This window comes from Amblyomma mixtum, chromosome 2 (genome assembly GCF_055824585.1).
Source record: "Amblyomma mixtum isolate Tamu chromosome 2, ASM5582458v1, whole genome shotgun sequence".
In the NCBI taxonomy this organism is placed as follows: Eukaryota; Metazoa; Arthropoda; class Arachnida; order Ixodida; family Ixodidae; genus Amblyomma; species Amblyomma mixtum.
This window is the reverse complement of record NC_143013.1, coordinates 254641757-254654451: the sequence shown is the minus strand read 5'-3', so window position 1 is coordinate 254654451 and position 12695 is coordinate 254641757. Positions and strand designations below refer to the sequence as shown.

Genomic DNA, 12695 nt, shown 5'->3' with positions numbered 1-12695 from the left:
AGCAAAAGGAGTGACAGGAATTTTAATGAGAGGAAAAGGAGGAGAGGTCGGCCGGTGGTAACATGGCCCAAGTATCAACAAAACTCTCTGAGGTGCCTTATTTTTATGTTAACAGCTTATTAACCACGCTTAAGTGCTCGTCAGATCGACAGACGTGCTTACAGAGTGTTTATGACGTCGTGATCGTTTTCAAACTATGACCAAAATTTAGCTTAATTCAGTCTTGGTCGTTGCTCAAAGACACTGAGCTCGCCTAAGTCGCGATGCTTACGAGTTTTGCAGCCAATTTTGCAGGTGCACACTTACATAACAGCCTAATAATCTGCGGTGCTTTCGTCTTTTGTCTTCTGATAAATACTCCCAGGTGCTGATATGCTTATTAATCATATATTATGCGGAGAGTAACCTGATGCTAACTGCTTGAAAGCCTGGTCTTTAATCATACAAACGAGAACTTCGCTGCAGATGGGTGTCTTCAGTGAACTTCGGAGCATATTGCTCTGTTTAGACCTCTCGACATTATTCATTCCATCAACGCTGCAGGACAAACAAGTAAAGAGTGGCACCTGACGCGGGCACTTTAAGCGCTACGATAAGGTGAAGTAACGCCAGACGTAAAGCTAAATTTCGAAATAACCAATCTGCACCGAAGTGCGCTAGCGGCAGCGACACGTGAGTTTGAACCCCCCGAACGTTGTTGCATTTCGGACAGACGAAGGCATGATTCAAGACATGGCGCTAATGGATACGATTCAGCAGGTGCTAAAGGACAAAACATGATCCTAGGACCTGTTGGCAAGCCAACGTTGCATTTTCTCAATGAATGAAAGCAAGCTACGACCCATTTCCTGCAAGCTACTGAGCCTCATTATAACAAAGTTGAAGGGGCCCGGCTTTCACTTCGTTATAGCCGGAGCTTCGTTATAGCCGAAGCTTCGTCATAGCCCGTGTTGACCGAGCTTCCAAGGGGAATTGTCATTCCTTCGTTGTATCCATTATCTTGCTATAAACCGTTTCGTCACAACGAGGTTCAACCTGCCGCAACTACCAGTCGGCGTCATGCGTACGTCTCTCCCGATTACAGCGCCAACCGCTTTGCAGCGGTGAACTGGGCCCCCAGCATCGCTATTTGCGAGCAGGCGGCTCCTGCTCCACCCGTGTTTGAGAAGCCGCGCGGTCGTGACGTTGGTGACGTTTCGACCCCCTCTGCCCGCTCACCGGCCTGCCCTTGCTGGTCCTCGCCGAAATGCCGCGTGCGGCCCCCGTGCCCGCCCCCTTGCAGCACCTTTCTCGTTTTCCCCTCGGCAGCGGCAGCGGCAGCAGCCGCCAGTAGTAGTGGCAGTGGCGAGCGCAGCGGCGCTCCTGACATATTGTCTGTTTTTGTGTGTGATCCTCGGCGGTGCTTCGGTGTGTGCTTGGTGGGGGCAACGATGACAGAAGACAGCGGGTCGGCGCCGTGGGGATCCGGCGGCACTAGCCGCGGCGCGTCGCTGGGCGCACGCGACTCGCTCTGAAATGCCTGCAAACATGGCTGCCGCCTGGAGAGCATCATCGGCCGCGATCCTGCGTCGCCGGGACACGTTCTTGTGCATCGCCGGCGGCACGGCACGGCGAGCGACGAGCCGCCTTCTCCTCGGCGCACCGGGCCCAGCATGACACGGCGCGGCCGCATCGTCTCGCAGCGCGTCTCTCCGTATCCGCGGTGCCCGGCAGCATGGAGACGCTGTCGCAGCGTGACATCGAACAGGTGAGTGACGACTGCCATGCGCACACGACGAGGTCGGCGCCCCGCCACACCTGTTGCTGCTCCTCCGAGAGCTCCCTCGCTAGGGAGATCGGAAGGATCTATTTATAGATGGCATGCTCGGAGCTTGCGCTCGGTCAGGGATCGACCCGAGACTTTCGCAATTCTCATCCCGTCCTTGCCCTCTTGCTGGCAAAAGGCGCACACACTACTCGTCGATCGCCGATGAGCTCCTCTGGGGGGGTGGTTGGAAGAGGGCACGCAAATGTTTCGTTTGCTGGTCCAGATAGACACACTCGAATTGGCACGGCTCTCTCACTTTAATACAGTGCGGAGCTCGCACCTTCATCGCCGCTTGTTTTTTTCGCCCACGTTTGCTTCCCATGTCGGGCCCGCTTCACCCGGTTTGCACAGTAGTCGTTAGAAGACTCTAGAACGCCTCAGAACTCCCAATAATCGGGGCCTTCGTTTGCGGGTGGTGTTTCACGGTTACGCAACCTTCCGCCAGCTCCCACCGGCGCGCCTAGCTGCGTTGTGCAGAGTTGGTATACGCGGCAGCGGAAGCCAGCCGCGTATATTTACGGGCCGCGAAGTCGATGATGGGAGGCTGTCGCGAGTGGCGCATTCCTCTAGGCCTCTGCCGCCGCCGCCGAGTCGTCTCTCGCCTGGCTGCCATCCTCGGGCAGGGCAGCCCGTTCCTCGGCAGGCGAGGAGGAGGAGACGCGGGGCACCGGGGGCCGCCACTTCATTCATACCTGAAATTCCGACTTGATTGCTCGACGGCGCGCGATAGGGCGCTCCGCGATCATTTCGCCCCGTGACTGACAGCTTGCGGTGGTTTGTGGCCCTGCTCCCCCCCATTGTGCGTCTGTGTGTGCTGCGGCATGGCCAGCATGGCTGGCTCTAAAGGTACGGCAACCCTCTGGCTTCTTCGCAGCTTGTCGTCTGCTTCCCCGGATACCGTCGTCTGCGAAACCGTCTCGCAGCCTCCTCCGCGAATCTGCCTGCGTTCGTCTCGGTGGTGCCTGTGGCACCGCGTCGATTACGGCGCGCCGAGATTAGGGTGATCCTTAACGTGCGCTGCAATTTTCGAGTGACGTAAATTGCCGCCTCGGATGTGACCGCGCTGTCTTGGGAGATCAGGTTAGATCAGCCTCGTCGATGGCGTCTCGCAGCTCGTCTGCTTGGCTCGGCTGGGTTTCGAATCCTCCAGTTACGGTAGAGCTACGAAACTGTCTCCCTACCGCGGAATTTGCGATGTCTGGCTTGCCGCTTTTGGCGCCGCTCCGACCTCAAGTTGGACGATACAACGAGATTGGGCGGTTCCCTTACGCCGTCACTGTCATTACTAGTAACGCAAATTGCTGAGCTGATGATCGCTGCAGTAGAGGGGATCAGGCCAGATGACGCGTTGTTTCAAGACTAGTTACCAGCTAAACCTGGTCTCGTTGCTTTGTACTTATGTCTGCTTATTTTCCTCTACTGGTTTTAATGCCAGCATGCATTATACGTCGGCATTCTCGGATCCCTCTCTTGACTGCATATTTTTGTCACCTTGGTAGTACATTCCAAGTAAATAGTACATGGGTGCATATAACGTATCATATCCGCGTTGTTACGAGGATAGGTTATGTCCGTGTTGTCCAGATGAGTTCGAGAGAAGAATGGAGAAGTAGATAATGACGGAGAAGACGATTTAACCTTGACAGAATGCTTGAACATCTATCCTTCGTGGCAGTCGGAGCAGTGTCCCCTATCTGCATACTTTCGTTCGGCTCACGTTTGTGGAAGCCGTACTGTGTTAGGAACGGAGCTCGTGAGTGACCGAAGCATAAGTGAAAAACGTTTGTGAAGCGATTTTGCGATGGCCGAGAGATCGTGCATTTACCTCGTGAAAGTTTGGCCACAGAAAACTTGTGTGCTGAGGCAGACATTTACATTTGCAACAAAAAATTAGCCGACGCTGATGCAGCGATCGAATATTACACACCTAACATAGATCGCCGGTTCGAATCTCTGCGAAAAGATAGACTCTAACTTAATTAGTAAGTTTATGCTGCACAAAACGCGAAATCATGTGCCATAACCCCGAACACTCTGCGACAAACGGCTGAGCCGCAGTGTTCTGGGGGTACACAGGTCGCCGGTTCGAATCCCTGCTGTGGGCTAGGCTCTAACGTAACACATTAAGGTTATGCTGCACGAAACTCTGAATTGTATGCCGCCATCCGGAACATTCTGCGGCTAACGGTTGGCCCACAAATTTTACACGAATGTCGGGAACTATAGAAGCGATGGCGTTATAATAGTCAATGCGTTCGCTGCAACCAAAATTTTGTGCCGGTTACTTCCAACATGCGGAAGCGTTCAGAAAACGTGCGAAAGCGCCCATGCGTATCTCTCTGTGTCCGGAAATAACCATTTAAACCGCGCATTACAAACAGCGTCAACGCTTGGAACTTGGTTTATATTAGTGGTATACACACCATCCTTGAACATCCATGTCCATGCTTTCTGATATCTTCCATGCACAGTCTTTCTCGCAGGAACTCACTCGCTTCTGTCGAGGCTATGGAATGCTGGTGCGCGTGGCATAGAAAAATCAATACAATTGCTGAAAGGGCGAGATGGTAATACATTCTTGAGGGTAGCAGCACAAAAGACGGGACGAAAGATTTCTATAAGATTCCTCTAACCTGTGGACAAATGTGCATTGGCCAGACAGGACGGTGCATTAATACACGTCTGAAACAACATCAGGATTCATTGGATTCAACTAAGTCCACTAAATTAGCTGACTATTGCCGAGATTGCAAATCTTGTCTTTCTTGATTGCATCATATTGACAGTTTGTGAAAACACCCTGTCCGATTTACAAGAGAGATCAGCTTACCACGTGAAGAGAAACACCAAGACTGGGCGTCAGCACGCCCTCTGCCTGTCTTCATGATAGGGAAGTCATGCTCCTTGATCCCACGCAGCAACACCTGCGTTTTGTTTGTTTGTTTGTACGATTGTTTGCCTCCGCTTCCTTTATATTCGCATAGTTCCCTATCAATAAACTTCAGTTGCGAGTCAGCGCACGTCTTGTGTTGCTCCTTTTTTTCGTCCCCGTCTTTTTGCGCTGCCACACTCAAGAATAGAAAAATCACCTCGCTGAAAATTCTCCGTACTACCGTCACTTCCTAGAAGTATAGCTATTTCGCAGTGTGCCTAGTTTAACGTTTCTGCTAATGGAGTCCATGTGTTGCTGTCGAAGCCCCAGCACCCTCCTTTTGTAAGCAACGCACACGAACGTGTCACTCGATGCACCGTTATAACAAAACGGTTTATAACGAAGCAATGGATATAACGAAGGAATAGCAATTCCCCTTGGAAGCTCAGTCAGAACGGGCTATGACGAAGCTACGGCTATAACGATGCTACGGCTATAACGAAAGTAATCGCAGGGCCCCTTCGACTTCGTTATAAGGAGGTTAAACTGTACAAATATGACAGCATAAGTCAGCCAACTAGGGAGGGCTGGGAGGCGGCCCTGTCCAGCTCTGATTTGGAGGCCCAGTGGGCCCTGTTCCAGAGAGCTCGGGTAGCGGCGGCGGCCACTGGCATCCCCCTAAATTGGGACTGCCACCCAGTAAAACAAGCATCCCACTTCCCTTTCCCAAATCCTTATACAGTATTTCAATAAACGTTTTCTCCTCCTCCTCCTCCCCGCTAAGAAAACGCGCCCCGTAAACTTTAGCCGTCGACTGTGCCTCCGACAGGCTTTTGTATTCATGTCCAGCAGCCGCCGCGGTGGCCCAATGGTTATGGTACTCGGCTGCTGACCCGAAAGACGCGGGTTCGATTCCGGCCGCGGCGGCCGAATTTCTTTGGAGGAGAAATTCTCGAGGCCCGTGTGCTGTGCGATGTCAGTGCACGTTAAAGAACCCCAGGTGGTCGAAATCTCCGGAGCCCTCCACTACGGCGTCCCTCATGGCCTCAGTCGCTTTGAGACGTTAAGCCCCATAAACCATATTCATGTCCAGCAATACGTGCTCTCTTCGAAGACGTACCGCAAATGTCTCCTGAGGTGAGCTTGGTGTACTTGAGGTTTATGTGCAAATTGCAAAAAAAAAAAAGAAAGAGAAAATGATGGTCTATTTGCGTAGTCAGGCCAAATGCGAATAAGGTACGCATAGCAGTTCGGTTTTTACTCCGGTTCCGGTGTCCAGTTCCAGTGTTCGTGGATGGCAGTTGTTCGGATAGCGATAATGGGTCAGTGTCCGTATATGCGGAATTGGTCATTCTCTACGTTCGTAGATCCCTGACATTCTTCCTGCCACTCCTGGCGCAGTGGCCACTGCCCTTATATAGCAGGTGCTGCCATTGGTGGGACTTGGGCTGCTCGGGGTGGGTTGCGATCCAGGTTGCGTTTATCTGGTTACTGCGTTGACGGCAACTTTGTCGCTTGGGAATTTCCTGTGGACAGGATCAAACTCCTCAGCCATTGCAGGGAAGCGGACTATGTACATGGTGTTTCGTCCCATTCAATACAAAAAGAGTACTTTTCTTGGCTTGCATTAACTGTCTAGGCGGGTGTTTGATACAAATTAATTTCTTCCCTATGATGACCTAGTTAACTTTCCAGATAACCAGTATTAGTTAGAATTCAGCAACTATTACGAAACACTGTGTAGAGCATGTTGACTCTGGCCGACGCCTCAGCTTATGCTGGAAACAGTTCTCACTCACTTAGGTTAGCTTGTTTTGTTTACATCTGCTTTCTTTTTTTTTTATCTTGCTTGCAGCAAATAAACCCACATCATCCGCCAGAATGTCACCGTGACTTGCTGTCCATGTAAAATGCTATAGAACAGGAACAGGCAGATGCGGCACTTATCAGTCGCAACGGTATAGGTCGGACTTTTGCGGGACGTGAAGTGTGGGGACGTTTCGGCAAGTCGCTACCGTTTTTACCGCTAGCTAGGCGCTAACGGCGAATTAGAGAGTTTTAGCTTTGCGTCATTGTGTGATGTTATACCGTTTACTCCTACTGCTTCAGTTTGTTGTGCCATTGCGTCGTCCCCTACAAGTATTTTCCCACTTATTTAATTTCCGCACATTTTAATGTTTAATTTTATATACGGCTTTGTCTGTCATATATTTTTGTATTATTTGGATTACCTGACGTTAATTTCATGTCAAACTTGTTATTATTGTTATTTTTGTTCTGCTTTTATATCTTCACATGCTTTTGTATGATCGCTTCACACCACTGCCCCCCCCCCCCCCCCCCCCTTATGTTATGTCCCAGGCGGGATCTTTAAAGGTACAATAAAGGATGTACGACGATGCATGCGTAAATGCCACGGTGGCGATATACGGTAGCGGGATACAGAGTGACGTTGTGCTAAAACTCTCTATCAATATCTGCATCGGTGAGAGCGGTGACAGTGTGCTCATACGCACTATAGGCGCGGACTTTACGTCCTGCTAAATATCTTCGAGCGGGTGTCGCAAACTAAGACAGACGAAAGGGCCTTTGCCAAGACAAGCCCTTACCACTGTTCGCAAAGCTTTCCAAAGTGGCTTCTGTGCGTTCGGCTAGAGATTACGGTAGATCGAAAAGAGGGAAACGCCCCTGTGACTTATCGCCGCATTCAAATGTGAGTACGCGTCGTTCCGACTTAGACACGTCCGATTACCGCTGATTGGTCACCCTACTGGCCGATTATCCTGGGCATACAGTCGGCGCATATACCTCATTAGCGCGCCGGCCGCGACTGGTACGCTTGCGCCCTCGAGAGGCTCAAGGTCACGCCTCACCCGCCGAATGCCCCAGGAAGCTGTGAAAAGGGTTGCGTGCGGTTTGCTATTCCAGAGAAAAAGAGGCAGCGTTAAGCAATCACATTCAAGGTTCCATCAACCGATAGCGAGCTACGACTTTAAGAAAAGCGGATTGGAATATATAATGGATCAAATTTACTTGCTTCTTGTTAAGCTCCAAGGAATCGCCGAGCTGTTACGGGATGGAAATTCTACGGATATACGAGCTAAAAAATAAAAGTAAATAAAAAGCGTAGAAACGGCAAAACGAACCGTTCGCGCGCGCGCTCGCACGCGCGCACACACGCACACACACACACACACACGCACACACACACACACACACACACACACACACACACACACACACACACGCACACACACACACACACGCACACACACACGCACGCACACGCACGCGCGCACACACACACACGCACACACCCACACGCGCGCACACACACACACGCACGCACACACGCGCGCGCACACACGCACGCACACGCGCACACACACACACACACGCACGCACACGCGCGCGCACACACACACGCACACACCCACACGCGCGCGCACACACACACACGTACGCACACGCGCGCACACACGCACACACACGCACGCACACGCACACACACACACACACACACACACACACAAGAGAATCACTCAAATAGAAATCGCAAGCTGTTTTCCAAAAAAGTTTGCTGAGTTAGTGCCTCCCAAATGTAACGTGTCAGTGCGTTCTGTTATGTTATGGTTGCTAGGAGACACAAGTTCTTAACCAAGCCGGTATCGAAACTGGTGCGAGGCCATACTATGCCCTTTGTAAAGCGACGCGTGGTTTGCTGGACAAAGCCCGGCCGATATAAAGCGCGCTTTCTCTCGCTTTGTTTAATTCAAGGTATCTAGTTTCGGGCGCAGAAACTGTACACAACACTCGCGGTTGCATGACTCGCTGCTCTTGTGGCGCCTTTCGTCTTTTACGCCCAGATGGAGCGCCACGCATCGAAACGAGCGAAACGACATGCCTCCGGACGAAAACGGTCACCCCATTTTACGTCTGTCTGGAGTCCAGACAGTATAGGCGCTGCTCGAAAGGAGCGCGCCACTCAAGTCTGACTGAAGTGCTAGTGGTACAAACCACTTTTGCTTTCGACAGTATATATACGTTGGACTTATGAGCATAACGCCGCGGGTTCGATCCTGGCTGCGGCGACCGTATTTTGGCGAGGGCGAAACGCGGAAGCACCCTTGCTATGATCGAGGTGCGCTCTTTGAAGGACGTTCTTGCCGGCCATAGTTGGTTCATTGTTTCGGAAAGGGAACACACTAACCACAAAACACAAAGCACACGGGTTTGGTGTTTTGTGGTGTTCAGTGTGTTCCTCGTGTCCCATGTCCTCGTCTTTTGCGCAGTTTCAACCTTGGGCTAGTCGGTGCGTTCGCGACGTGGTGTGCGTAACGTTCGTCTAGGAAGGAAGGGACAGGACGAAGAAAGACGACACCACTATGCGCCCACCTCCAGCATTCGGTTGTCTATTGACTTCCAGGCACGATTTCTTGGCTGTAGAGAAGCCCGGCGCACGGGACACACAGAAGAAACAAAGCTCTGTTTATTTGTGCTGTGTCCCACTGATCAACCTTACACTGACGATAGGTGCTTCGCTCCTATTGTCTTCCTAGCCTTAGTATTCTTCGGACTTGCTGGTTTCACGAAAACGCGATCCTTCGGAATTCAAAACAGGCCTAGAAATGTCCGTAATGCGAAACATAAGGTCTGTGTTTCTGTTCAACTCACGGACAGTCGCGGAACTGGACACTTACGCTCCCATCTCTGAATTCCAATGATTTCATTCGAGCGTGTTTGTCGATTTGCTCTGCGTTTGTGACGCTGCATATCCTTTACGCGCTCATCGTTAATAAGGCTTCCTGTATCGAGCGCCCCGGAGGCAGGAGGGTCCTTTTAGCAAGCACGGCTGCACCCTATACCCTCTCCGACTTCAACAAGGGCCGCTCCACGTAACTAAGTAGCGACACCACGGCCGCTGTGGTTGACTGGTAAGAGGGGGCGGACGGCGCGTACAAGGTCTTCATCTCCGCCCTCGCCACCGAAGCGGATTCTCCTCCTTCGCCTCTGTTTCCGCGCACAATAGCCTCCTAGGTCCCCGCGCTGCTATACGAGAGACAGTCCTCGGCTCTAGTAATAACACCGCCCCGAGGAGAACCGTTTTGCATTTATGACCGACGGTATACGAGGGGGCCTCGCCGAAGCCGGCGATGGCGTTGTGATGCTGCTTCCGGAGCTCTTCTCACCGCCAGGGAGAGAAGAGGACGTCGGCGAAGATTGGCGGCGTTTGGCGCTGCCGCATATCAAATTAGGATCTCCAGGCTGCGCGGCTCTGTGTTGTGCACTGCAGTGCGTGCGTATGCGCTCACGCGCGCTCCTTCTTTTAGCGGGCGCGCGCGCGCGCCAGCGCTTAAAGGATCCCATCAATGCGCGCGCGCGCGCCGAGGGTGCCTTATTCGGCGCGCCGTGTGAGGCGCGATTTATCAAGGCAACGCTGACGGATGGCGCCTTCTTCTTCCTCTTCTTTCTCTTCTTGGCGCTGGGCGCCGAGTGTTTTCTTCTCTCTTCGTCCTTGTTTGGTCTTGCGAGAAACTCCCGTCGGTCGGATGGCTGGCGGCCTTCGGTGGCTGATGGACGCGCCGCGGGAAGGGGGAGGAGGGGACGGGCACGGATCCGCTGTCTTCTCTTCGTCCTATCTCGGAGGGTTATTCGTGACGTGGACGCCGCGCGGCGGTGTGTGTAGTACGTACTGTGCGTCCCGGGCTCATCCTCATCAACCAGGAGAGGTCGCCGAAGAGGTCGCCCGTGTGCGGTGGTTGGAGGAGGGGGCGGTTCGCTGTGCTGCAGTGTTGGTGGGGTGGAAAGGAGGAAGATGAGGGGGGGGGGGGGGAGAAAAGAAGCTCACCCTTGCGTCGAGTCACTCCTGCTGTTCCTGCGCTGCTGCGTCGGCTTTTTTCGACTCATCAACAAACCAGCTTCCTCGTATAGTCCGCATTGCTCTCGGTGTCTGTTTCTTCCCCTGTCATTCGTCTGGTTTAGCTGCTGTCTTTTCCTAAACCAGCCAGTTATGTTCGGTTGCGTTTCGTTCGGACGGGTGAGCGCTCGGTTCCTCTTCCAAGGGGAAATTAGAAAGGACACCGGGGAGTGAAGATGTTAACGAGTAAGAAACTTACAGTTGGAAAACCACACAGACCCCCCCCCCCCCCCCCCCCTTTTCTTAATCTGCGAATGAAGATTCAAAAAACATGCATGGTGCATAAACTATCGGGCTCCTGCATATTCTAACTTTGGTTGCTCGATAGATTCATTCCTGGGAGCCCGGACTGATTGGCAGACGCAGTGCAAGCGAGTGTGGCGATCAGGCGTAAAGCAAAGCGTTGGTACAGCGGCCATGTTTCCTGTCGTATATGGCCTCCGACACTTGAGGTGGAGCTGAACAGTAATCGATGATCTCGGAGGCGAGCCAGCTGTGGAACCACTTGTGGCGTCAAAGCAACTTGGACGTAGTATGTACGTGGCGCCGTTGCTGCGTAGCCGCTCCACGCGCTCGGAAGTAGCTACCACGAAATTGGTTCTCTTTGCTAGCAAGCAGAGATATATTTCGAGACCTCTTTGTTCATAGCAAACCCGTACTGGGCTCAGTGGCCGGAATTTAATTTCCTACCAACTGCATTAACTTTCCGCAGCATAATAAGAGCTGTGCAACTCTTTGCTGAAGACACACGGACATCGGAAATAAGTAGTCCTAGGAACTGTCTCCTCATCAGGTCGAACATTTTGATGCTTGAAACACATGTGAGTTTTTGTTTCCGGTTTCACTTTCACTTGGGGAGCGCGCTAGGACGCACATCCAGCCCCCAAGACGAGTCGATACGCTATATCGCTTCGTCGGAACGACCAAAGTCGAGCTCTCTCACTGCCGCTGAAACTGTTTTCTCTCTCTCTCTCTATCTCTGTCCTGTTCTACATACGTCCGTCAACGGCAAGGTGCTCGCGATGTCTACGAACCTCTTTCCGTTTGCCGCTGCCTCTCCAGCCAAGCGGAGAGCGAGAGAGTTTTCCGAAACGTCGCCAATTAGCTGTCAGCCACCGCCGGTGTCATCAGCAGCAACAGTAGTTAAACGAAAACGATCCTTCGCCGTCTTTCTCCTATTGACGGCGGCAGCAGATGGGCGACGACACATGCTACAACCTCCGAGCACAGTGTGCGTGTCGCGCCAATATATCCTCGAGACGACCCGCGCGGCGCGGTGTAGTCGGCTGAGGGGGCGCGTGGTGCGAACATTACATGTCCGCCAACAACGACGACAAAGCGAGAACACGCGCTACAGCGCCACACACACACACAACTATACCGTCCTGCGGTGGAGTCGGTTTGTGTGCAACCCAAGTCCGATCGTCCTTTGGCGCGTCGTCTTCCGTCACTGCGTGCGGAGGGCTGCCCGTCTGTGCTCTCCGCACCGCGGTCCGAAACGTCCTGCTTGTCTTCTGACGTCTTTATCGCGTCCGTCGTCGGTTCCCTCTCTCTCTCTCTGCGGCACCGCCGCTACCTGCTGCGGACAGCACAGCAGGCGCTCCCGCAGTAACCCTTTCTCTCCGCTTCCGTCTTTCTCTTTTATTCTTCCTCTTTCGCTCTACATGCAGGCGGTGCGTTACACACGCTTGCATACGCGGACGGAGGTGTATGCATAGCTGCGCGTGTTGCGGCTGAGGCGCCGGCAGCGGCGGCTATAACTTGGCCACAATGGGCGGCCCCTTTCTGTGTGTTCCTTTCGGTGGACCGCCGCCCCGCTGAAGGGGCTTCCCCTTGGGCCTCGACCACGTGATCTAGCCGGCGGCGAGCCGGAACTCTCGCCGGTTACATACTGGCCCGCGCGTCGCGACAGGTGGCCAACGGGGGGCGCATGCTTCGCGCCACTGGCTTCCGTCACACAGACCGTCTAGACGTCATCCTTCACCCTCTGTGTATACCTTGTTGTGCAGCGGGCGCTTTCAGGCGCAGCTGTCACCGTGTTCTTTAAATAGTAACAATAACTCGAGCCTGAAGCGGAGCGTAGCCGCTGTAGGTGCCTC

At 52.9% G+C, this 12695-nt stretch overlaps 1 protein-coding gene across 1 annotated transcript in view; it reads left to right on the top strand.

Moving 5' to 3' along the window:
- The first annotated feature begins 1193 nt into the window (after positions 1 to 1193).
- The window catches only part of LOC149363586 (tetratricopeptide repeat protein 28), a 116840-nt gene continuing 105338 nt past the window's right edge, over positions 1194 to 12695 (top strand). Inside the window, exon 1 of the mRNA XM_089573572.1 lies at positions 1194 to 1747. Coding sequence (XP_089429698.1) covers positions 1715 to 1747 — 33 coding nt within the window. The 5' untranslated portion in view covers positions 1194 to 1714. The remainder of the gene's footprint in view (positions 1748 to 12695) is intronic.